At 42.7% G+C, this 27,666-nt stretch overlaps 1 protein-coding gene across 1 annotated transcript in view; it reads left to right on the forward strand.

Moving 5' to 3' along the window:
* Nucleotides 1-11,943, forward strand: part of VEGFD (vascular endothelial growth factor D) — a gene marked incomplete at its 3' end in the record, with an annotated part of 30,854 nt that extends 18,911 nt beyond the window's left edge. The window contains exons 3-7 of the mRNA XM_082003905.1: nucleotides 2,841-3,031; nucleotides 6,223-6,371; nucleotides 7,675-7,772; nucleotides 10,179-10,374; nucleotides 11,817-11,943. Coding sequence (XP_081860031.1) covers nucleotides 2,841-3,031; nucleotides 6,223-6,371; nucleotides 7,675-7,772; nucleotides 10,179-10,374; nucleotides 11,817-11,943 — 761 coding nt within the window. The remainder of the gene's footprint in view (nucleotides 1-2,840; nucleotides 3,032-6,222; nucleotides 6,372-7,674; nucleotides 7,773-10,178; nucleotides 10,375-11,816) is intronic.
* Nucleotides 11,944-27,666: the final 15,723 nt, after the last annotated feature.

Below are 27,666 nucleotides of genomic sequence, written 5' to 3' on the forward strand. Positions count from 1 at the left end.
TTGGTCTAGCAAATGGATATCCTACAGCAAAGCTACACAGCAGCCTAACGAAGGACAGACAGAGCTTTTCTTTTTTGTTCAGTGTTTACCCTGAAGTGATATGATCATATCACTTTCCTTTTGGGAAACCAGATATTGCTGATCCTGTTCCAATACCACTTTTACAATAACCACAGCCACATTTGCACACCATTACTCAGCTAAATTATGGCTAAGCAAAGGCCTTAATTTGCTTCTCTGAGCCACAGCACAGAAATGCAGACATGTGTGCCAGTCTGAAAAGGGTTTTCATATCACAGGCATAGTTTTAAACTTCCCACAGAAATTTCGTACAGAAAAAAGCTAAATCCAAGGCACACTGGAAGAACAATTAAGAGGGCTTTAATTAGTCATAAACATTTTGTTTACATACCTTTACAAGTCTAAACAGCAACATTAACAATCCATACAGTTATTCCCTACTCACTATTGCTCATTTAGTGAGCACCAGCATTTTTGAAAAATTAAAATACTCCTTTTGTCAAAACAGCAAGACAACAGAGGATGTTACCAAGTGTTACTGAGGCAGCGCATATTTCAGTGGGCTTTTTTCAATGGCAGAATAATGTAACCTTTCAGGTAATAAAGTCATATGACTATAGTCATACAGATGTAATTTTCTGCTTGGAACAGCTGTTAGGGTGCTTCCTACTTTCCCTTTAAAAGTCTAACTCTAGACACAGAGATGCCAGCTTTCTCACTCAAAGTCAAGCCACTGAAATTTAAGTTAAAAAAAGCCTATTGGCTCATCTTCTCCATTCTTCCATCCAAAGTTTACTTATCCCAGGACAGAAACTACTTTTGTTCTAATATCTTAATATGTTCAAGGTACTAAAACTCCTTTTAAAAAAACAAGCCTATAAACATGTATTTCTTTCCCACACCCTTTCCAGTCATTAAGCATTGATTTTTTTGCCAAGGGCATCTGTTTTGTTTTAATAAAGTGTTTTGACGAGACGACTGGGTCAAGGCTCCTCATTGTTTCACTGCTAGACCATCTTCAACAGCACTCCAAACTCCAGCAAGACAAATTCAAGACTTTGTTCCTCTTTTCTAGAGCTTTAACGATGAATTCACTGAAAGCTCATGTCACTCCGTCTAACCCCAGCCTCCCCTGACCAGCTCAGCTCAGCTCACCTAGGACTGCAGCGCTTTCAAGCTGCAGTCTGTATCAGAGCCAAATTTCTCAGAAGGTGCCCTGTGCTTGCCCACAGAAAAGATCAGGGTGACCACGGTGCTTCTGAACAAAATGTGACACCCAATTCTTCGACCGCCCCTTCCTATAACAGCCCTTCTGCTGAAGAAGCGGTTAACAAAGCGAGGATGTGCGCAGTTGTAAAGGTCATCACCACTTACACTCGTTGAAGTGACATCTGAAGTGACTACATGCACATACCTTAATGAGTTTGGCAAACATTTTATTTTCTATTTTAAGGCCTAGGATTAGATTGCTGTTTTGATAGACTAACATTACTCTAGAAAATTCCATTCAGTTTTATGCTGTAAAATCAGAATTTTGACCCCAAGCTCTTATTTCATGTACTTTTTGCATGACTGGAAAGTGGAGTGAATCAACCGTGGGAAGGACTTTGCAGGAATAAACAAACTGATTTAAATACACATAGTCGGTTGCAGAAAAAGTTAAAAATAATAAAAGGAAAGTCAGGTAGGAAAGAGAGATAAATGCTCATCTGAAGATGAAGTATAGCATGTAGATTAAAAGTATTCCAGAATTTTTAATTTGATTTTTTTTCAAAACTTCCCTGTAAACCTGTGCACTGCTTGCACAATGGTAGGGAGGTGGACTGCATTGGAAGAGACAACAACTTTCTTAATAGTATAGAAGCTGCTTTTGATCTTTCAGAAGCCTACTGGAGGGGGGCAGACAGGAAAAATGTTTTTCATAATTTTAAGAAGGACTTAAAGCATAAGCATTGATGACTCTCGAGTAATTCCATAACTTGAATCAGGTAAGCAAAAGCCAAAAAAAGCAGGGCCACCTCTTAACAAGACTCGAGATAATATTATGTAAATGTCACTGTTTTCTCCCTCTGGTTCAGTCAGTTAATGCATTATTCCTTCTCACAGTCAGAATTTGACAGATCAGTTTAAAATAAATTACTAGGCTACAACAATTCAATATTTCAAAGATGCCACAGTGTTTTGAATAGATAAATCATGCTTGAATTCATATTCTTGTTATTCAAACTTGAACCCCCTGATGGTACTGAGGTGTGAGAGTGTTTGTCTTGGATTTCATTAGACATTTTGGAAACGGTGCTGGCTGGCTGACATCCAGTAGGAGTATTAATACCCTCTGACCAGAATCTGTTAATCATTAATGTTCTTTTGCAGTCAGGCCCAGGCTCTACTGAGTCAGTGGTGGGGTACACGCAAAGAGAGGATAAAATGACAACAAGGAGGTCTATGCTGGAGAAAAGGAGAACAGGGTGCGGGCCAGCTTTGTCAGAAAGACGCCGTGGAGCTGACCCTCGGCTAGGGGAAATCAATGCAGCTCTACTTAACCCACTAGAATTCACAGAGGTTTTGGTCATCCACGTTGAAGGCTAAAGGAGGATAAATGCAACGACCTCCCTGCCAGTGCAGCTGGTGTAAGTTACTGGGATGATTTTGCACTCAGACTCTCTCTGGTCCTTAGATCAATCCAAGTAAGTGCAAATCGATCCAAGTAAGCGCAAATGGCCTGCCAGCACTTCATTTTTATTTATATAATGCTTCTGCTTCACTAATCAGAGGTTTAACTTTGCTATGATTGCTCATAAAAATGGTGTTTTCTCCAGTCATAGACGAGGAATGGCAAAAGACTCAATGCGTGCCAAGGGAAACCTGTGTGGAAGTTGCCAAAGAGCTGGGTACAACGACGAACAAATTTTTCAAGCCTCCCTGTGTGAATGTGTTCAGATGTGGAGGCTGCTGCAACGAGGAGAGTCTGAGCTGCATGAATACAAGTACAACTTATGTGTCAAAAACGGTAAATGAGGCTATTAATCTGCTTTCTTTTTACCTTGGCTCCCAAGAAGGGAGGGGAAGGAGGATGTTTCGTTTCTGAGATCCTGTTATGAAAGATCTGTCTGCACTATCATAACAAACAGAGGAATTAATTTTTTATCCATGCCGAGTGAATGCAGGCATGTGCAATGTTGAATTATTAAAAATGGATATTTATGTGTAGAGATGGAAAATCAGGCCCTGAGAAAGTGACTGCAGGTTCATGTAATGTTAAAGAATTTAATCGTTCTTTCACAGAATCACAGAACCATTAAGGTTGGAAAAGACCTTTAAGATCATCAAGTCCAACCACCAACCCAACACCACCATGCCCACTAAACCATATCCTGGAGTGCCACGTCTACATGTTTTTTGAACACTTCCAGTGATGGTGACTCCACCACCTCCCTGGGCAGCCTGTTCCAATGTTTGACCACTCTCTCAGTGAAGAAATTTTTCCTGGTATCCAATCTAAACCTCCCCTGGCACAACTTGAGGCCATTTCCTCTTGTCCTATCACTAGTTACTTGGGAGAAGAGACCAACACCCACCTCACAACAACCCCCTTTCAGGTAGTTGTAGAGAGCGATAAGGTCTCCCCTCAGCCTCCTCTTCTCCAGACTAAACAACCCCAGTTCCCTCAGCTGCTCCTCATAAGACTTGTGCTCCAGACCCCTCACCAGCTTCATTGCCCTTCTCTGGACACGCTCAAGCACCTCAACGTCCTTCTTGTAGTGAGGGGCCCAACACTGAACACAGGATTCGAGGTGCGGCCTCACCAGTGCCGAGTACAGGGGCACGATCACTTCCCTACTCCTGCTGGCCACACTATTTCTGATACAGGCCAGGACGCTGTTGGCCTTCTTGGCCACCTGGGTACACTGCCGGCTCATATTCAGCCGGCTGTCAACCAGCACCCCCAGGTCCCTTTCCGCCACGCAGCTCTCCAGCCACTCCTCCCCAAGCCTGTAGCGTTGCATGGGGTTGTTGTGGCCGAAGTGCAGGACCCTGCACTTGGCCTTATTAAACCTCATACAGTTGGCCTCTGCCCACCGATCCAGCCTGTCCAGATCCCTCTGCAGAGTCCTCCTACCCTCCAGCAGATCAACATTCCCACTCAAGTGTATTTGTACCCTTTGATGTATTGTTACTTGGACCTGGGACTTATTGAGAGTATTGGCTCATGGGAATCCTCTGCACCAAAGGATTAAGAGAGACTCCGTGAAATTTTGCTGTGCGAAGCCAGGAGTCCAAGCTCTGCATTTTCAAAATTGCCATCAGTGTCAAAAAGGCTGGCTAATAATTTTGGATGCGCAGTTGTGCGACCCTAAAAAGGAGACATTTTCAGCAGGAAAGTCAGATGCTCTCAATTTGAATGCCTCAGGATCTGAATGTCCCAAATCACAGTCACTTTGGAAAAGAAATGCTTAAACTAGTAGTCAATTACTGCTTAGGTGCAACAGGTGACAAATACCTGAGTTTTAACGACCAGCACCAAAAAGTGAGCATAAAGTGAGTAGCCAGAGAGCTACTTCCTCTACACTCCCTCTAGTGTCTATGTACAGAGATATCTTGCTCCAGCGGGTGACTGAGCAGAGCTCCAAGTTCAGTACTTTCAATCAGCTCTATGGATGAAACCATCTGTGTTCATACCTACAGGAGGAGCACAGGAGACTGGACCTCCTTGACTAATCTTCACCTTGTGCATCCCTACTTATAGTTGATAACACCTTTTGACTTAGAGTAATATATTAAATTCTACTTATGAAAAAGGCTTTTCTTTAAATCAGAGCAGATTGAGTGCAGTTGTTTTAAAAAGAAAATTGAAGTCCCCATGGGGAGCAGGTCCAATTCACTTCTGTATTTGTTTGAGGTTTGTTGGAATGTAATTCCACTGTGTCTGGTGGTACTGGAATGTAGCTGGAGTAAAACAAATCAGGTCCTGTTCTTCTTGCGTCAATGTTCAATAATTGCTTTCATTCCACACCAGAAGGAGAAAACTGTTAGGAGCTGTTGGCCACACACAAAAGACATCCGATCAGCTCAGGGAGCTAGGTCAGGATAAAAAGTATTTATTTATATATGTGTTTTTGGAGCAGCAGTTCACAAGTTTGTTGAAAAACTGCAGTTTTGCAGAGTGTAACATTCCTTTAGCATCCTTAAAAATAACCATTCCCTCAAAAGCCCCCAGCTAAGTTCCACTCCTGAATATACCACCATCAGTCCAGATTTACTCCTCTAAAATGTCCAGAATTACTCCCATATTAGTAAGAGCATTTTTTTCCCTTGTTATAAAATATCCACTGAAGGATATTTGTACCACCTGAAGTTAGACACTGCAACACCTAAATTTAAATGTCTAAGCAGTCTGGCTTAGGGATACTTCTCAGCCCTTGCACATGGATGCAGCGCGAAGCCAAGGCACGCTGGCACACGACTTACCCTGCGCTTTGGTTTCCATGGGAAGGAAGCTGGCCTGGGGGGGGCAGAGGAGGTGTGAGTCTTTTCAGCAGCTCCCACACGTAGTTGCTCAAGGAACAAGGGCTTACACAAGGCTATTCAGAGACCACTCTAAATGATTTAGACGCACTGAAGGTAGGCTGCTTGGTTCCTTAGGCTCCTGCTATAGTCAACAGAGAGATATTTCCAGGATGATTCCCCGCGGGAACCCAGATGAAGTGGGATGAACTCTCCTCTATTTAATCCTGTTTCTTCCCTCTCTGAGAAGGTTGTGGGGGCTAAGTTAGGTCCCTAAAGATGCATGCTGTGATTATACCCAAGGACAGTTAAACAGCTGTCTCCGTATGTGGTTGAGATTCAAGTGATGATATAACTGAGAACAAAGTTCCCAACACCTGTATCTCTTCCATTTGGCCCTAGCATCCAGAATAGGCTTTGGAGTGTGTTTGCAAATAATTTTGAATGGTCTTGGGTGTTTAATAGCTGGTGATACAGCACTGGGACCACCGTTTTGGCAAGTTCCTACCTTGGTGGGCATTGCTTACTCTTCAAAACCCTCAACGCTCACCTGCTCATTTATACCTATGGTAACTATCTCTAGAAAAGAGCAAGGGTGGTAAAAATGGTGGCAAAGAATAAGAGGTTTTGATTTAAAACTCCAAATATTAACTGTATAATGGAAACTGAAAAATAAATGTTATTTCACCCACCTAGCTCTTTGAGATCTCGGTTCCCTTGACAAGTGTTCCTGAGCCCGTGCCAATCAAAATTGCCAATCACACAGGTTGTAAGTGTCTATCAAATACCCAGCGCCACCAGTACGCCATCATACGAAGATCTGTCCAGTACCCAGAAGAAGATGGGTAAGTTCCCTCATTTACAAACTCCTACACATGTTGTGTAGTCTGAAGGATGAAAATTATTTTGTTCGGGTTTGGTCATTGTAATGGTCCATTCACTTTCTGTTATCCCCAAAATTTTTCCAAATAACTTGATTATCACTCAGGCTTAAAAAGCTTCAACTAAACCTGGCGAATAATAAGAGAAAGGACACCAGAATCCAACAAACAGCAGGCTAGTTCAGCAGCATCTGCAGTCATTAAGACATCAAGGTGCTTGAGCGGGGGCTCAAAGTGCACGTATTAGCACTATGCTCCGCTGGCACTATTTGGGGGTGTGTGTGCGCACAGACTTTTTCAACCTGACACAAGCAACTCTGCTCATGCATTATTTAGCCAGGGCACACAGAATGCTGTGCTCAAGCTACAGCCCTTTGCCATACCTCATGGCACGCCAGGTCAGAATCAATGTGAACTGTGGCTTTTCACTTTCTGGTCCAGTCCTGGTTTGCATCTATCAGGCTCATCAGCTGGAGAAAAGTGATCTCACATCCAGCTCCAAAGTATGGTACAAAAAACCTGTAGTACTGGCGAGAACAGGCTACATTAATCTAACAAAGACTCTAGAAACACAGATAGATTGAGTGACTCATTCAAGGTCAGCTCAGATGTCTCTGTCTAGCCCAGCATGTAGGCTTGCCCCCATAAGTGCCCCTCAGTCAGTCACCTGGGCTGGGGAAGAGGTGGCATTTCAGCAAAGCCACTCCAGCCCTCACTTAGCCTGCCGGCCACTCTGAATCCTCTTCCTACACAAATGCAGAAGAACCTCAGCCTTCTTCCAGTTTGTGACTTCCACTCCCAAAGCAGAATGCCTAAAAGTCAAACTGGGCCCTCTGACCCTGAAAACAGTTCACTGTACATCCTTAAGCTTGGACAAAGATAAACTGGAGCTGCATTTTCTGGCAGCATGGCAAAATTGAATACAGTTGCATGGTATGAATACTATAAGACAAAGACTACCCTGGGTGGGGTAGATCTGTTCTATGGAAAAGTGGAGCTGTGAAATAGTAGCTGCTTGCTAAGGATGTAATCTCAAATACGTGCTGTACCTGCTCCTTCTAGCTGCTGGGAGCCAGATAGCTCAGCCCTATCAGCAAAACCACTCAGTCCCCACGCTTTCTCTTTGCAGCAGTAATGCACACAGATGCTGTATCTTCACATAGTACAAGTGGCAGACCCAGCATACCAGCAGGCTCATTTTGCCAAATGATTACACTGATGCTAATTTTTTTTTTTTAATTCCTACCTTAATTTTTTTTTCTTCTAGATGCCCCTTTACCAACAAAATTTGCCATAATGGATGGGTCTGGGATAGTGACAAATGTGAATGTGTTGTAGATGTAGAGCACCCCAACAGACGAGAAGGTAAAGATGAAATTACAAATGGACACTTTTGCTTACTATCTCCAGGCTGCTTGTGTTTCATTTTGGTTTTGTCATATTTTTTCATTGAGAGAGTTATAGTTTTGATTCCACATCCCTAGATAGATTTGGCTTATGGTGTAGAAACTCACTTGAAAATAAACACTCATATGTGCTTATCCTCATCTCATGTTTTTTGCTTGGACATTTTACTCTCTCTATATTAGCAAACTAAGTAGGAAACAGGAAAGCATTAAAATGAGCTAGTGAAGTAGGCACCCTGCATAAATTTTTATTTTAGATGGGCCTTAAATTGTATGATGGGCATTAGGGAAAACTTTTTAACTGTAGAAAAAAAAAACGCCCTGGAATATATTGCATGAGGCAGGTGCTGAATCTTTATTGTGGGAAATTCTGAAAAACAGACAATCAGAAATAAGGCAGGCAAAATCAGTCCTACCTATTAGCTGTAGTCAGTGTAAAAGATTATATGATATTTCAAAGTATTTAACTACTTTTTATGATAATATTAAGGTATTGAGGAAGCTTGCAAGCCGATATACCATACACAGTCAGGAGTATGCATGTATACCCCTTCAGGTCTCTGGAAGGAAACAGAACAGGGTAAAATTCGTAGAAGTGTACGCTACTTCCCTCCTCCCTCTGCTTTTCCTGGAAAACTTTAATCTGTCAAAGAAATTTGCATGAAATATTCGGGGGGGGGGGCAACTGTGTAAATCTAAAGATACTTACTATCAGTAAACATAAAGAGAAGTTAAAATTTCTCCAAGCCCTGTATAAGGTGGGGGTTTTTTTAAACGTTTTTCTCAGAAAATTGTACTGGTCAAAATAAAACTATCATAGCACTAGAGCAGACGGACACAGAAGGAAGCCTTGCCTTTGTGGTTTAACCTGCATGCAGCAAGCAGAAGAATAAACCATCCAAGGCAACAATAAAAGCAAGCTGGCAAGCAATTCCTAGACTAGTGAGCTAAAATAAAACTAAATATCCTCATAAACTGGTCTGTTGATTACAATCTTCAAATGTTAATAAGCAAGAGATGAGTTGCATAGCGGTTTCTGCAGGATCTGTTCTCACTCTGTATCAGATCATCTGACCATCAGGGTAGGTAGTTAAGCTCAAGTTAGACTTTTCACTCAAGAAAGGATTAGTACTCTATATTTCAAAGTCCAAAGGACTGTGAATAGCCACAGTCCTCTTAACTCCTAGCCTTTTGTAAGGTCAGCTTGGAGCATTAAAATTTGTGGCTTGTTGAATTACATTTTCTGTTGACATAGGCTCAATATTTCCCCAGATACAATATCATTCTCTGAAGTACATTGTGTTTGGCAATGGTGGGGACAAAAGAACTTAAAATCTGTCTTTGAGGTTGAAAGAAAGCGAGACTGAAACACCCTACACCACACACTCCAAGCTTTATCACCCCAAGGAAGGGGTTTGTCTTCCAAGAATTTGGGGCAGATTCCTTTCTCCCTTCCAATAGGACTTGGGTTTCATTCTGTCTGGATATTGGTTTTCCAGCATTAAGTAAATAATAATAATAGAGGTTTCTTTCAAGTAATGCGCAAGCCTTTTCTTGCCACTATGATCAGAGCTCAGGCTGCAGAGGTCGCGGACACAGGTTACATTCCACATTCCATAGGTTAAATCCAAGAGCTAATTGTAAAACTACAGGAAATTACCTTCCCAATGACACATTATATGCCATGACCTTTAACCAGGGATGTGCTGCTAGCATTTTAATAAAGCTTTCACAAAATGTGTTCCGTTTCTGCTAGGATTAGCTTCATATTGTACTCCAGATGTGTATTTTGAAGGAAGATATGTGAGGTATTGGACAGTGTGTTCACTTGGCTGAAGTTTTGCTTCTGAAACAAAGTATTTTCTTTAACTGACAAGTGTGCATATGCTCCTTATTTAAGTGCTAGACCAGCTCGCACCTTACTAGACATAGCATTACTTTTGCAGAATTTCTGCAGTATATGGATAGTGAAGTACATTGAGTGGTGACTGTGACGGCCTGCACAGATGTGCATTTTTATCATGGGTATAGACTAAATCTTTTTTGAGATTTTCTTTTTAAAACCTGCTGTCCAGTAAAGATTTGTGCATTCCAAAACCTAAAACTAGGCTCTTCTAATATACAGCCCCAAAATAAACTATTTTTATGCAGGGTTCAGCCCACAAGAAATAGCAGTATTAGAGTAAGTAAAGTCATCAGCCCCAGCCTCTCAAGTCCTTTTCTGCACTGTAAGTTACAACAGAAATTCTGAAGACTAGAATCTATGAGAGTGCATGTGTGATTCCTAGTGATTACAAAGAGTCTCTTCAAAAGCAGGATTTAGACAGATAAAGCTTACTGCTAAAAGATGTATGTGCTATTGCAGGACTCCCTCCTCTTGCTGAGCTGGCTATGTGTGGACAACATATGGAATTTGATGAAGAAAACTGCGAATGCATCTGTAGACAGAAGTGTCCTACAGATTTCTTTCAAAGTAAAGAGAACTGCAGCTGCTATTTGTGTAGGGAGAGCCGGGAGAGCTGTGCTCTAAAGCACAAGATATTTCATGCTGAAACCTGCAGGCAAGTGTTCATTGTCGTTCAGTGTCTATGCTGCAAGATCTGAATTAGCTTGTGTAGGTGCTGGAGGTACAAGTGCTGAGCTAGTTAGGAGGTCCACCTGGGATAAAATACCTTGCTGCAGTTAGGGAGATAATAATAGAGATGATATTTACAATACTTAGCTCATAGAAGGAGTCTAAGGTTTATTTAAATAACATGTTTTAAAGATATCTGAACAAGGATACTATTCAACTACGAATATTTATTACTTTTTTTCCCCCGTGATCTTAAGGGAATAATGGTTAAAACTGTGCTACAACTGAAATTACTGTGTGACACAGGGGATTTACAATGAGATACTGAGTCTTGCATTTGTAGGTAGGTAGAACACATCCCATGTTCTCTGTGAGAATGCAGTCTCACAGACGTCTAGGGACAAAGGCTCCCTAAGCTGGCACCCACACCACACAGCACATTCCTTATTCAACTTGTCCTCAGAGCAAGTGATTTTCTAGAGCTAATGCAATTTTGTATGCATACAAACCCACTCAATCAGCTCTGATTCCACTGAGGAGGAAAACTGTTCTGGGGCTGTTATACTCCATGCATTTCCCTAATCCTTTTGTGTAGCTAGTTTTGAGGTTTCTTTGACAAAACTTACCTAGAAAATGCCCTCTTCATACCCATTTTCATGCATTAGTTTATTCTTTACATTTCTCAGAAAGCCTTGATCCCATATAGAGACCCAGGAGCCTGCAGTAGCTTGCTCTGAAAGTTTATGTAAGGACATTCAGCATCCCGTTTCCCTGGGCACCTTAGCAGAGCTGCAGTTCACTGAATGGTCACCCACAGGGTCCATTCTCATAGACTTCATAGGTTCATTCATGGAGAAGAAGCTGTGGAAGAAGTAACCTCTGCATCTTTAGCTTCAGCTTTAAAATTATGGGCAAGCAGAAAATAGTTGACAACAAGTATAAAAATAGCTAAAAGAATCAGCCGAGCTGAAAGTGAGCACGAGCGACTTTGTCATTTATGTGTTTCAGACAGGTGGGAGGGGAATCAATGCAATAATTTGTTTACATGAGTTTGGCTTCTATTAACTGGACATAGGACTCTTATGCCCAGTACTCCTGGAGGACCAAAGCTGAAGTGTCAGCTTCACCAGATTTGAGGGCAGCACTATCCAGTGCTGACACTCTGGACGTCACTGCTCTCAAGAAATGAAAGCATTACTTAGGTCGTGACTGTGGACAAATAGGTAACAGCAAGTCATGTCACTGCAGACAAGAACTGTCAGGCAGCAAAATCTTGTCTCCCTGTGTTGTAGGGTGTCGACGCATTCCCAGATGTTGTCTAGAGAGCATTGCAGTGTTCAATGATGAAAAAGTTGAGGAAAGTGACAGTGAAGAATTATCATATTACAATGTTTCTCTCTTTTTGCTTTTTCCTCCTTTATCAAACAGCTGTGAGGACAAATGTCCATCACAACCCAGAACATGTCCAACTGCAAAACCAATGTGTTCCAGGCATTGTCGTTGTCCGAAGGAGAAGAGAGGTTCTCATGGGTCTCAAAGCAAAGAAACTCCTTGACTGAGCTTCCCCTATTCTCCAGAAGGCCACTGCTTTGCAAAGTAGCTGTCACTGACTTTCAAACAATAGTAAACACGAACACCTTCCACATTAATAGCAGAAGAATGAATCCAGTCTGCATTTATTTATTAGAGTAATCACTAACTGCAGATGAATCCTCTGGGACATTGAAAATTTTTCTCTAAGAGGTAACAACAACAGATGAATTGCTGACTGCGTGGAAGAAAGAGTGGAAAGAGCCAGTTCGATGTTATGGAAGATGAAGCTGGAACATTGGTAACAGAGCCACAGTCACCAGCCAGTCCTTCAGAAATTGAGACTAAATAATCTTAGCCTCTGAATCCTTAGCTAATGCAGCTCCTGGGTGAAACTTTCTTCAGAAATTCAGTGTACAGGATTTGGCTCCTAATAGGTTCAGCACTGAGTTATTTGATCTACTGTCCAGCTTTGATTATCATTTTGAGTTTATTGTACAACTACTGTCAGATGTGCCATATTTAAGTGTATATAAGAAAATAAATACATCAGTTATTCAAGTGGTTTTGATTTTTCTCTGTTATTCTAAAACTGTGCCCAACAAAAAGAAAATAAGCAAAAACCCAAAGTCATCTCTAGTACAGCCTTCTTACGTTTGTCCTTCTGGGACTGGCTTCTGCCCAAACCCAGGTCAAAACAAGGTCACTTGATCCAATAGTTTCAGTAAAGAAGAATCATTTTTCCCACGTCTGCCTGACAGTCATTTGTGATTTATTTATTTGTTCCTGGTGTAGCACATTAACGTCCCTAAGGGAATAAGAGCCACACTAGTCCTAATTCTTCAGTGATTTTCTGAAAGGCATTCTGAAAGGCTTCACTGAAAGATGGTTTTCGTTTTAGCTTACCATACTATGAAAATATCTCATTTGCACTGAAATTCCTTTCACCAGTGTGAGGCCTGAGTAACAGTGTTTTAACCAAATCAAGTACAAGGACAACATTATTTTCTGAGCCACTGAAGTCTGGACTGAGCCAGTCCAGAGAAAATATTGTGAGCAATAATCCTGAGCTGGAAGTGATAGTCTTTATGACTGAATCATTTTTTGAACTTTGTTGAATTTTCCAATTCTATACTGCAATGTGAACGAAGGGAATAGAACAAATTAAACAACGGCTACAGAGATATAAAGGCTGACACAACACAGAGAATAGAAAATGGCTTTTTGATGTGCATCTGAGATTTTTTATATTTACATACGGGAAAAAAAAAAGATTGCTCTAAAATAAAATTAAAGCCAAGTCCTGTAAGATTAATTGTTGGACAAAGCACCAAACAATTTAACGTGTCTTTTGTCTGAGTAAGACATTTAAGATTTGATCCTGGATGACTGCTCTGAGTGCTCCCTGAGCTGTCTATGAACTAGGTCTGTGCAAACATACCAGCAGGCTGTTTTTGTTATCTGTGCTGAGGAAACTGGCCAGGGATCTTCTGACCAAGCAACATGGTCTGACCTGTGAGCGTACGGGGTGGGGTCCCGGCAGCAGGGCTACCTACTGCTCTGCACTGGGCTCCCCAGCAGCAGGGTTCCCCTCCAGAGTGCAGGCCACGTGCAACTTGCGTGCGCTTTGCACGGACGAGAAGGGGAACGTGACCCCAGCGCAAAACCAGGTGAACCAGCTTGGCGGCAGCAGCACATCCTTACGTTTCCCTCGCTCCTCCGAGAGGCTCTAAATTCAGACGTGTGCTCCTGGTGGGTGTACCCTGTGCTGTACAAGGGTACATAAAGGGAATCAACTGCCTCATCACTTCTCACCTAGCTCAGGGCACCCCGACCTCCTGGTTGGATTACCTGGGTAGGCTACACCACCAGCACATTCCTCAGAAAGCCAGGGACCTGCAGAGCCACTATGCTTTGTCAGTCCAGGCAGATGATGCTGAACCAGGCACTTAACCGGTGGACACTAGAGGCATATGGGGCAAAAATACACCTTTGTGCAAAACTATATAACAGTATTTGCACAGCTAAATTCTGTGGGAAGAGTTTAAGGTTTTCAACTTCCTAGCTTTTTTAAATTGATGTTTAGCAACTGGAACTCTGGATTAATTATGCCCAAGTCTTGTCAATGCTGATCTGTTGAAGTTTCCTCAGTTTTCTGTCCTGCCCAGTGAATATATTCACTTTTTTTTACAAACAGCTCCAACCTGAGAGACAAATAAGTCTGCTTCAACTCCAGAAGTCTCTTAGATAAAGCAGTCACTGAGGGGCTGAAAACGGTATTCAAAAGCTTTTCTCAGTGAGGCAGAGAGGGATTTGAACATCAGCCACCTAGCCCCCAGGGGAGTGCAATAGCCATTAGGATACCCAGGCTAGAAAGGTACCATCATTGACCACCACTGTGAACCCTGCTTTGAGGTTTTCACACCTTCCTAGACCACTGAAAAACAGATCTGTGCCTGGAGGTCTAACTCAGGACTGAAGATTCCCATTGGGAAGGAGTAAGATGTTGCCATGCCCACAGGTTTCCTTCAGCCTAAGCCTCTGGCTGAATTTAGGCCTTAACCACAAAATTTTGTGCTTACCTCTTGTGGATCACTTTGTGAAATGCTTAGGTAAATATTTTTGATAGAAACATGCTCAAACAACAGAGAATATGTGATCATCAGAACCACACCTGAATGAAAACGTAAAATTCAGCGTTATTTTCACATTTAAAACCCTATAGGTTCTTTTACCTGCAAGGGATTTTGATTTCATAGCAGCAATGTGCCAGAAAGCTTGTGGATTCAGAACAGGTCTTAGGTTTACTGTGAAGGTGGGGAAGGAAATTGCTTGTGGTAGAATTCACCAGCAAGAGTGACCTAAGCAGCCAGCACACTTAAATGTTTATCTAGTTTATAACTTTCATGCTCCTTAGAGATTCTTAGCCCTAATTTCCAAAAGCCTTATGAATGTACTTCTTTTTTCTTCAAATAGGATTGTCAACTCAGGTACACAAAGTCAAAACTCCCACTCAAACCTCTGCAGGATAACAGACTTGGGGGGGGTGTGTGTGCACGCATGTGAGTGCGCACACACTAACCTCACCCTCAGCTCTTTCCCTCCTGGTGCAGCACAGGACCTCACACAGCTCCTTCCCTCTCCACTTAACCCATTAATCTGTCACCCAGTTGCCTCTGGCCCACCAGGTGACAAAACGAGGTGGAGGTGAGCACCCACACTGTGCCAGGGTTGGCAGGGGAAGGGGATGCCTCTTGTCGGTGTCCTGTACTCAAGGACGTCACACACAGCAGGACAGCGCTGCAGTCCTGCAGCCTTCCCCTGCAACTCAGTGCGAAGGATGCATCCCCTCTCGCTTCACCTAACGCACGGCACTGTCCTGGGCAGGAAGGCAGAGACACCTAAGAGCTCTGAATTGACTTACCTGTGCAGGAACATGAGAGTATCTTTCCCCAGGACTACAAACTAATTGCTTGAGTATGAGCATTGGCCATTCTTCCCCTCCTGTTGGCTGCTGTCAAAGAAAGGATAGGCAAAGGCACTGCCACCTTCTAAAGCCTTGACCCACCTACTTTTTGGGCGGCACTCATGCACTGCTGTGTTTGCAGCACAGGCATCTTACAGCTTCTTTCTTTTATGATAAATTCCCATCCTAGCAGATCATCTGCTCCTAAAGCCCTGTGCCAGTCTCTGCATTGCAGGGTGCTTGCTCTTTTCCATCCCACTCTCCTGTACGATTAGAAAATGACCAAAGCAAGAGTATATACTACATATTTGTAACATTAACTGCAATACTGTGTGGAATAGCTCAAGACTTTAAGCACAATGCTGTGAAGCACAGTGCTGCGTGATGGTCGTCATTGCCACAGTCCCAAGAAGATCCGGATGTCGCTTAACACTGTGGAACAGCCATAAATCCTTTAAATGGAAAGCCAGGATTAAAAGGAGGCTCTGGGTGGAGATGGAAGCGCAAGCAGATAATTAGAATTCAATAAGAATTCATAAAAACTCATAATGTTATTTTATTTGAGAAATTCTGGATTCTTCAATCCATTTAAAAATATTCAACAAACTTTAAAATAGAAATGCTTTATGCTGTCTTTCATATTGATGTATCAGAATTTAATAACAGAGATTTAATATAACAATTCAGAAGACTTAAATGAGGTATGTAAAATTCATGGCAGATCTGTTTTTTGACTGATGTCATTAGCTCTTAACCTATGACTAAATGACCTTCTCAGAGGGAAGGTTATTGAGAAGAGGAACGTTCTCTTTGAAGTTTGAAATGCCTTTTATTACTGTGTTCAGCGTGACTTGCTTTTTAAGCATATGGACATGATTTACAGATTTCATAGCCAGACTAATAATGCTAAAACTTCCTGTTATGGTGTGTCTTAATTTTTGTGTAGCAAGGGAGGTCTCTAACGTGATATTTGGATTATAGCCTCTACATATTCATGTGTATAATAGGAATAAGAATACTTAAATAAGAATTGTTAATCGTGCATGAAGTTTCCAAAACCATCAGTTTTTATGAGTAGCTAGCTTTCACTTGCATATGTTTTTTTCAGGGAGGGAGCAGGGGAAAAGACTATGAGAATAATAGGAAAATATTCACACTGCATTTGAAAAGAGTCAGGAAATCTTATCTACTTGCAAGAAAATGTACTTGACTTCTAGAAGGACAGAGGTGTGTGTGATCTTATGACATGCTGATTACACTGAAGAAATTCAAGCAAACCTTGAAAGTACTGCTATCATTTACTTGAAAGCCATCATATGTCATGTACTGTGACATTGCTTACAGCAAGCATTATTCATAGGGAGGTTGACAGACCATATAAATCCCATCATACTCATATACATTGCAAATATATAAATCTATATGTATCCTTTGGGCATCAAGTCCAGATGACTCTTAAGTTCCTTTCCTGTCTTCCAGCCAAAAAAAATATGAATCTGTTCAGGGTTTTTTTTTTGGTTGTTTGTTTGTTTTGTTTTGTTTTATTGTACCACAGTGAGCCAGGAGTTATGCTATTCAAATCAAGAGTTATTTTGCTTTACGGTAGTGTAAAAAAGGGAAAGGGAAATCTTGAAAACCCAAAACAACGTTTGTGGAAGTTCCTTCACCTGCCAGTTTCCTTTGTATTTTCTAAAAAACTGATAAATGTGTTTCAACTTTAAAATATCAGCGGTTGTTACCTTCTAATTTTGGACTCATAGAGTGAATTGATCTCTCTGGAAGTACATGGTGGTTACCAGGACAAGTGAATCTATGTTCACATTCATCACACTCTACATTAAAAAACAAACAAGTCAGGGGTTACAAATGATGTACTGCCATTCATTTCATTTCTGTCAGACTCCTATATCAGCATCTACTCAAAAACTTCAATAAAAACTTTTCAGTTGGGGGGGAGAAAGTCTGTTTGAAATTAAGTTAAAAGGAAACTGCTCCTTTAGCCAATAAAGCAAAATGAGTACATAACAGGACGCTGTCAGGGCTTGGTCTTGTATTTTGACTTATATGCCATTAACATCCTTCTTTGTTTGCACTTTTATCATACTTTACAATAGTACTCAATGTGAAAGGTCCTCCAGGTTGAGAGCACTTAGGATCCATGACTGAGCATGAACTGCTTCATTTCTTAAACTTCAAAAGCTACCTTTAAAATGTTTATGGCTGAATAATCAATGATTTAATTCTAGTCTGCATTAGTATATGCTACATATTTAAAAATGTAACAGTGGTTATATAAACAATATCCAGTTATTGAGTGTGATTACAAACTAAGTGACAAGAAAAGAAGGTAAGAAAATAGGAGACATTCCACCTATCTTCTGCCCCACTTGTTTTGCTAAGTGATACTTTTAATTGGTGAGGACGGTATCTCTAACGTGTGGCTTAGCATCACAGGTCCAGCTGAAACGGTGATGCAAGATACCCAGACTAACCCATCAGTTTCTGTTGGGTGCCTCACTGGCAAAGCATTTATCCAAAACCTTCCTCTGACCTGCCTGTCTAAGCACACTCACGCGCCTCCTTTCTTTCTTGAGAGTTTCTTATACCCTGTGAATGGGCTATTTGTTGAGAATTGTGTTTGAACGCCCAAATACAGTTGCACAGTGGCTATTCAGCTTCACTCCTTAGAATAGAATAACCAATACAAGCGATGAAACACAGGGAAAAGCTCAACGTATTCACAGGAACAATGCAACACTTCTTATCAATATTGTCTCCATAATAAAATGCAATATTTTTCTGTAGCTCAATTACAAAAGCATATAATGAAAATTCCTTTAAAATCATCTGGTCTCTCTGATCTGACATTTCCCTGTGCACCCCATTTTAAAACCACCCACAGCTGGCTCCTAAAGATTCCATAGCTAATAATTGCTTATGTCTCTCTACCTGTCCCCTGGAGGCCAGTCACCTTATCACCTTGCTCTGCTCCACATTAATGAAATTAAACTCAGAGCACTTGTTTCCAGCCTGCACAAAGCTTGAAATCTGTGGCTTCTGTTTCAAACCTCAAGAAGGGTTTGCATACCTGGAAGCCTCTCCGAGTCTTGCCAATTCTAACAGTCAATTAAAAATTACTGCTTCCTCCATGGACCTTACCTTGTTTTTATTTTTAGCTATTCAAGGCTACAATAACTCTATTAACGTACAGAAACCTTGTTTCAGTTCATGGATTTTAAAGTATAATTACAATGAATTATTATTGCTTTACAGTTTAAATCTGGATACAAACTATCAAAATATTGGATAGTTCATGTTTAGTTTTTATAAGAAGGTCAGTTTTCTTTTAATTCCAACTATAGAAAGCAGGTACTACCCTAATGGGTATCACGAGGACAGAGAACAGTGCTGATAAATGTTCTGGAGCATATGTGTGGTAGCAGCATTGGTAGTAGGAAATAACATGTACCAGGTGCAGTTTCTTCAGCTTTGCATAGAGAATATTTTGCATCCCCATCAGGACCAACACATTTTAAGTTTCCAATAGCTCCATCTGCTGTTGTCACTGCACCTATATTTTACCTCCACCAAGAAGTCCTTACACTTAACTTTCAGTTAAACTCTGTTCGTTAGCATTTTAATACTGAAACCCATCTGAGAGTTTTGGCACTTCAGTTTGTATTGACTTTATGACATAAATTCCCAGGATTTTTTAAGAGAGTTTGGCAAGGACAGTGTTAAAGGTACAAACAGAAGACCTCTAAGACAGGCCTTCTAACACAGCTGATGCACAAATGCTAGAGCACTTTGATGTGCCCTCAAGGCTGTAGAAATGGAAATTTAGATCTGCAACTAAATAGATGCTAAAATTTAGTAAAGCTGACAAAAAAAAGTAAAACCAAATCTAGTCTGGTCAACAGGCTGTGGCTTTCTTCCCCCTGAGTGAAAAGTTTTTCTTGAAGTTTTTGAGTAACTGCTGATTAAACTGACAGAAATAAAATGAATGGCAGTACATCATTTGTAACCCCTGACTGATAACTGATACCAGATCCGTGTGTTACTGTATCTTGTTTGATCCAGGTTAGGTACAGGCACCTGACTGCACTTCTATCAAATTAGTCAGATGGCTTGCTAAAGAGTTGATGCCAGTCGTACACTGGCTGTAGGACAGATATCCCTTAGGTCTGCCAGTACAAAGGTAACCAGTCCTTCTGACTGACTTCAAATGTCAGCGAGAGCACAGCCATCACTTTGCACTGTCTGCTCAGGAATTTTTTCTGCCCCATCTGGGGAGCCCTTACACTGGATCACTGACTCGGCTGACAAGGCAGAAGACAGCCAGCACCCAGGCTCTGTCTGCGATGACTGCTCCTGCTAGAGATCGGGAGGGACTCCCAGACCAGCCACTCAGGTGCTCAGATGCTCCCTGCGTGGAAGTGGTGAACAACTTATGCCTAGCTGGTGTCAAAAAGGATTATTTGCAGCAACTGTCAATGCCCTGTGAGCAGCTGTCCTGTACTGGTAAGGACAGAGATATGACCTGTGTTTAAGCTTAGAGGACTGGAAGTCACTCCTGGGTATACACCCCCCAACTGCTCCCAAACCCTCGTGCTCCTCCTCACCTTTGCTGTCCTGACTTGAGAGGGAAAGGAAGCTGGGCTCTGGGATGGGGGAGCGTTGTAGTACATGGAGGGTGACTGAGACCTCATGAGGTTCACCAAGGCCACGTTCAGGGTCCTGCACCTGGGTCAGGGCAACCCCCAGTATCAGTACAGGCTGGAGGATGAAGGGATGAGAGCAGCCCCGCTGAGAAGGACTTGGGGGTACCAGTGGATGAAAAGCTGGACATGAGCCAGCAGTGTGCACTTGCACACCAAAAGGCCAACCGCATCCTGGGCTGCATGCAAAGAAGCATGGCCAGCAGGTTGAGGGAGGTGGTTCTGCCCCTCTACTCAGCTCTGGTGAGTCTCCACCGGGAGTCCTGCGTCCAGCTCTGGAGCCCTCAGCACAGGAAAGACATGGACCTGTTGGAGCAGGTCCAGAGGAGGGCCACAACAACGATCAGAGGGGTGGAACACCTCTCCTGTGAGGACGGGCTGAGAGAGTTGGGGTTGTTCAGCCTGGGGAAGAGAAGGCTCCAGGGAGACCTTATGGCAGCCTTCCAGTACTTAAACGGGGCTCATAAAAAGGATGGGGACAGACTTTTCAGCACGGCCTGCTGTGATAGGACAAGGGGTAATGGTTTTAAACTAAAAGAAGGTAGATTTAGACTAGGTCTAAGGAAGAAATTTTTCACAGTGTGGGTGCTGAAACACTGGCCCAGGTTGCCCAGAGAGGTGGTAGATGCCCTGGCAACAATCCAGGTCAGGTTGGACAGGGCTCTGAGCAACTTGATCTAGTTGAAGATGTTCCTGCTCACTGCAGGGAGGTTGGACTAGATGGCCTTTAAAGGTCCCTTCCAACCCAAAGATTCTATGATTCTGTGATTCTATGACCTTGGGGCATGTGTGAGGGGAACAGGTTACATACAGATGTGAGACCCAACACACATAGACTTGCCAAACAGCTTCTCACTCTTGTTAGCAAATTCATCTGCCATAGATGAATTCTAACCTGCTTGGAAGGGAGACATGCCTGTAAACTGGAACACTAAGTTATTTTCTGGCATCTCATTGAGGAATCTGGCTTAAAGAAAAGAAACCTTTTTACATTCTGTATTTAATGGCCATTTCCTTCATGGACTACACTGCAGTTTGTTAACCTTTCACTTGGAACCTTTATTTGAAAAGTACATTAACATGTAATTTCAACTAGCTTCTGTGGCATTTCATGAATATGGGAGAAAGACCATAAGAAAATCCAGGTGCTTGAATGAGAAACCCCTGATTTTTCTTGGCTGCTTTCTGGGTGGTATTGTAACCAGATATGGGATTGGCTGTACACAGTAGAAACCACGAAAAACCAACCTTTTTAAGGTACAATAGCAACCTGTTAGATCCTTTTTTCATTCCTGCCACAAAAATTAACTGCTGAAGTAGACAGTTGGGCCCTCATTCCCACTTCACAGTAGTTTTAGGAAAAGTGACAGGCTCTCCAGACTTACCATATAAAAGTAAACCAAACGGAAGGACAATTCGTCCTTTCCTTCATGACAAACATTCCAAATACTGCTTTCCTCCTCACTTTGGAGCATATTTAATTCCAGCAGGATCAGAAACTGAAAACACTGTTTTTTCACACAGAGTGTTGATCTGTCTCTGGCTCTCTCCTGCTTGGTTCCGCTAATCAATCTCGCTATGTGCTTGCACCTTATAGGCCACAATTCTCCATCTAGCAGTACTATTTGTCACTAATGTTCTCCATTTGGGGCTTCAAACAGTTTCTGCTTTCCTAGGAGAGAAAACATTCTGCGTTGTGAGCCAGTTGTGCACTCTCACACCCCTATTCCACATCAAAAGATTTCTTTTCCAGGAGCTGTGGCTCTCGCTGTGGCACCAGGCTCTGAAGCAGCATTGCTTCGCAGCTCTGTTGTGAACTACTTTGTGAATAACTGAGTACCTGTTTTTGTCAATTACTGACATTTTCAAATAATAAATGTGCATGCTTATATAGGCATGTTAAGTGTAAATAAATGCATTAATTTAATACACCAGTTTATTACACACAGCAAAGCCACTTCCCCAAACTGATAGTTTTTGCTCAAGACAGACATGCAATAGAAGCAACATCATCCACTACACTGGGGACAGAGTAGCAAACTCAGCCTGAGAAGAGGCTGAGAGGGAGATGATACGGCAGAGTACCTGGCAGAAAGTTTTCCTGCATTTTCAAGAACACCAAAGTGGTATCCTTGAGGCAAGACAGCATCTGCTACCAGAACAAAGCCACAGGAGTCTCTTTAAGCCTCCTCCATCTTCTCTCTCCATTAACTCGATTTATGTGCGTGCTTTAGGGACCATTTGAGGAGGATCAGGCTTGGAAGCAGTAATTACTCTGCTGTCACTGGTTTAACGTCTTTACTCTCTACATATCCCACAGTCTCACTCTGACCTTGTAACGTGCTTTAGATAAAGGATCGAATGCATCAAGCTCAGGCATTTAGAAAGGAAGAAAATTTGATTCTCTTTTCAGCTGTTGGTCACAACAGCTTCACCTCAGATCATGGCAGGACAGACTCTGGATCTGCCCAGGATCAGTGACAATTTCATGAATAAACACCACAACAACACAGCCAGAGGAAAGTGTGTGGCACCCTGTCCTCATGAAACAGCCGTGGATGGAAAATTTAGCAGCACCTTTGCCAACCCTACAGTAGCAGAGATTCCTTTCCTTTCCATTAAGGTTTTTCTTAGACTCCTTGGTAGACAAATTTTTCAGTTGTTTGAACATGACAGTGGAATTAGACTGTTGATATAGGGGGATTGAGTTCGACCACTGACAGGTATGACATTGAGCACAACGAGACACGTTTAATGAAGAACACAGATGTCAGAACACCAAAGCTAACATGCCAGACCAAAGGCAGGAATGCTTGGCCACAGTACTTTTCCTGACCTCCTTCAGAAAGACATTCAGAGCCTATGACAAGCTGCTGAGAAAGTGTCAGCTCCTCTCCAAAGTTCAGATAAGTACAGAAGGCCAAAAATTCACAACTGATGTGGCATAAAAAAGAGGTTTCTGAGATTAAGTGGATCTGCCCTGTGGAAGGTTTTGTAGGTCGGTGCCAGTATTCTGGATTTGCAGAGCAGTTGGTCAGCATCTGCTTATGAAACACATCAAATCCCACTTCTTTTGTGGAAGAGAGGGGCTGCTATGTTGTATACCAGTTACAATTTCTCTTTGGATTTTTTAACCTTGCATACCAAGAATTACAACTTCTCTAGAAAGCACACAAGAAAAACCAGTCTAAAAAAAAAAAAAATCTTTTTCCAAACAGTTAAAACCATAAGCATTGTTTTTTCTGACAGATAAAATTGGCGTGACTCGTACAGCTTGATTCTTCAGGGCAGTCTGACACCAAGGAGTGTCACTGCGACGAGCGAGGGAAGGCATGCAGTCGACTCAATATGAGTGATAAAGCAAGCTTCAACTTTATTGCAAAACCTTACACATATTTATACACTAAGTTCTACTTTATGCATACTTGTCTTACAATCATTGGCTTAGCCCTAAAGATTGCATTATCATACTCCTCCTACTTGCGCTTACTGCTACGTGGTCCGGGTTCCATCCTGTTTTTCTTATACAGTGCTGCTTCTTAGCTGTTTACCACAGCTCCTTCTCCTCAAGGCCGAGCCCTGCAGATGTCCAGCTGTTTACCAGCTTCCCAATGCCACAGCTCCCTCTTCTCACGGCCGAGCCGTGCAGATATCTAGCTGTTTACCAGCTTCTCAATGCTGCAGCTCCTTCTCCTTAAGGTCGAGCCGTGCAGAGTGATCCCAACATCTCCCCCTTTTTGTTTTTGTATAAACAAAACCTGATGGATCATTTGCAACCCGAGGACTGTGAGAAAGATGGACCCTCTGTACATTCTTGTATCGTCCTGTGCCACGAACTCAGCCCAGCAGTCGGTAGGTGCCAGCTTTACGTGGGCGTCCCCACGGAGGCAACGGTGGCCTTGCCGTACACCGGCCCACTGCCCTTCAGGAAATCCCGGTATTACACATTTGTAGAGGAACGAGTTTCGACACACGTGGCCAGCGAGTGTCGGAACTCACCTCAGTTGTCACCTTTTAACACAGGGAGCCTATGGCGTATGCGCCCGCTGGCCAGACGTGCTGCACGCGCCACAGCCATCCCGTCTATTGGTTCGTAGGCTTTGTTCACGCGGCATTTTTTCATAACTCGGCAGTTCAACTTATCAACTTATGCTTAAGTCAATAGCAGAACATTACAAAGCAAAACAATTCTAGCTGTACTACTTCTAGTGATATAAACTACTCCTAGTGATAGAAAAAAGGTACTTGTATAAGGCTATGAAGACCAATATTATATCTTACCAAAGCATTTGTAGTTATAGAACACTTTGCCTCAAAAGCTTTCCACGTTCATCTCATGATACCGCAAATTTCAGTGTGATTTACCCCTACATTTTCTTTTGACTGAGGTGGCATCCAGATTGCGATGACACCTGATAGTGTCATGATGTGTCCAACGATGACGATGGCGACTGCCCCACCCATGGCCTCACCCACTTCGAGGCACCTGCAAAGTGGGTTACCCATGGTTTTACCCATGGTTTTAAACAGCCACCACCGTCAACCTCGTCCCCTGGTTAGCAGTTGAAAAGGTCCTTTCTCCTTCCGCAAATAATTTAACACATACAAGGCTTTATTCAAACGTTCTTAGGGTAATGTGGTAGCCTCTCCCCCTTTTTGTTTTGAGCGTGATTATCTAACAAAGCTCATTCATTGGGTGTGTAAGATACTTGTTTGAGTTATTAGCTAGCCAAGCATTCTTTACTACCTTTTGAACCATTCCTTGTAGACAATGCAATAAACATGGTACAATAAGCATTAGTATTAAGATAACAAGTACTATAACAACTGCCCCTTTTATTAAGTCTTGTAACCATCCACTTAGGCCCAAACTTGACAGCTATGATTCGAGGTTTAGTGAACTTGTCTGTAACCTGTCCGTTAAGTCCTTCAGTTTTTGTAATTGTTGAGTTACCGACTGTGATGTATCTGTTAAATTCATACAACACGTGCCATCAAACTCCTCACACCCGTGCCCTTGGGCCAAAAGTAGGAAGTTGATAGCTGCCCTATTTTGCAATGTCGCATGCCTTATTGAGTCAGTTTCCATTAACAAAGCACTGAGTGTTGCAGAAGTAGCATTGGTTTGTTTCGCTAGCCAACATCCCAATTTATTTAAAGTGGTTAAGCCTTGGGCAGCAGCGACCCCAGGGGCAAGGAAAAAGGTTAGTATGGTTTTGTCCGCAGTCCAAAAATCCAGTTGGTCATTGCACTCTTCCCGATATTTTCAAATCTGTTGTCTTATTCTATGCCGTTGGGTAAGGTTCAATATCATAGAAGTGTTGGATGTTAACAATGTTAGGTGCCCCAATGTGTAAGGACCACCTCTCAAACGGGAGGGAACACCTTGCCATGCACGATCACCACAAATCAAGAATATTCCTTTAGGGAGTCTCATTGGGACAATAGTAGAGCGTGAGATGTTGCTCGTTGTATAATTACACCAATTGGTAGCATTCTGAAAAATGGCTAACGTGGGGTTTACATCCTGTGACCTGGCTATCTTCTCAGTAATTTTCTGCAAAGCTTGGTGTTGATCCTCATTCAGTTGACGTCGCTCTGGAGCCTCCACCGAAGACTCCAGGAGCGGCATCAATGGCCTTAGATCATCATTAGTAATTCTGCAAATATTGCGAACCCACTGTATATCCCCCATTAATTTTTGGACATCAGAAAGATTTTCTATTTTCGCCTTAATCTTTATTTTTTGTGAGTGGACCGCTGCCCTGGTAATAATCCAGCTCAAATATTGCCATGGTCCCTTCTTTTGCCTTTTTTTTTTTTTTTTTTTTTTTTTTGGTGCTATTTTTAAACCCCGTTTTCCTAAATAGTGCTCTAAGTGCTGTAAAATGTGGTCTGCATTCAATTGTGTCCCTGCTATTAATATATCAACTATATAATGATACATTATTAAATCTGGATACTTTTTCCACACCGGTTCTAGAGCCCATGCTACAAATGTCTGACACATCGTAGGTGAATTTTGCATTCCTTGTGGTAACACTACCCAATGATACTTTTTGCTAGCTCTCCTTTATTTACCGATGGTACCGTAAAGGCAAACTTCTCCGCATCCTCAGCTGCTAAGGGAATGGTAAAAAAGCAATTGAAATATACTCTTCGATTCCCTGCAAAAGAAATGATACATTTGTGACAATAATTACAACGACATAGAACAAACCCACAACACCGTTTTACAAATATGGCATATTGAAGTTCCTGCTCTTGACCGTCCGGGGAGAGCCGCTGAGACAGTCAACGAGCCATCATTCTGCATACAAAAGAGTGAAAGCATCAGCTGGTGGTACGACGGAGTTGACTGCGTCCGTGGGACGTGTGACAAGATCTTCAGGTCTTACTGCCGGCCGTACCGACCTGGCCGGTACCTGCTTCACTCCGTCCCCTCCCTCTCTGCCAAAGTCTCTTGTCTCATGCCTCGCCAATGTTGGGCAGGGTCGTATCTTGACTTGGGGGAAGGATCATCCCAGGCAGCCCCCTCCTGTTGCGGCACGGGTCAGGAGGCGGGGGCCAAGGAGGACTCGCCACCTCCGTTGGTTGCGTTAGCGGGGGGGGGGGGGGGGGGCGCAGGGGTTGCTCGTTCTCACCATCCCCAGCTCGGCCTCCCTTCTCTCCCGGGGCTGTGGCAGCGGCAGCTGCTGCCGCCGTCCGCTCTGATTTTATCCCCTTTATAGAGTCTCTGACTAATCGCCAGGTTGTTAACACTTTCGCAGCCGTATGATCCTCTTTAGAGGCTGCCTCAAACACCAATTTCCCTGCTTTCTCCCAGGTAGGTAACTCAAAAGCTGTTGCAGAGTCTGCTGCTAGCCCCTGGCTCTTCAAAACAGTCTCCAATAGCAATTGCCATGTTGTTGCTAGCTCCGCTGCTTGCCCATCTCCTTTCGAGACTCACCCCATTGATCTTTCACATGGGCACACAGGGGAACACTGAGTACATTGTTCTGGGCAACGTTGTCCCGTCTTGCCCTCACATACATCATCGTAGATCTGTTTCTCTGGCTTATCTATGCAGCCGGTTTACTCGGTGCATCTGGCACCTCAGGAGGAGCAGTCGGAGTCGCTGAAGGTCCTGGACCCTCTGACTCAGTTAAAAAGGGATTGGTTGAAGATGGTTTAACAGCCTCCTCCATATCAGCTGCAGCTTTTCTCTCTGCCTTTAAGGCTTTTAATGTGTTTAACATCAACTTCCATGTCGTCACTAACTCTGTGGTGGTTTTATCTCCATTCCCAATATATTCCTATAACATTTTTCCTATCTCCTCCCACGTCTCTGCCTTAAACGCCACAGACGCATCGGGGGGGTACCCTTTTTGGCACCAAATTAGAAGCCTTCTAAGAGTATATTCATCATATTTCAGTCCTCTCTTAGAGAGCATATGCAGCAGGAGTCTGACCATCGCCCTTTCTTCATGCGATGCGTTCTGCCTTTAGTTCTTTTAATGTCTCTAGGATCAACCTCTAGAGCGTCGTAGATTTTATACTGTCTTTGTTGCCTGTGCTATTCGCT

This window comes from Phaethon aethereus (genome assembly GCF_964289735.1).
Source record: "Phaethon aethereus genome assembly, chromosome: 1".
NCBI lineage: Eukaryota > Metazoa > Chordata > Aves > Phaethontiformes > Phaethontidae > Phaethon > Phaethon aethereus.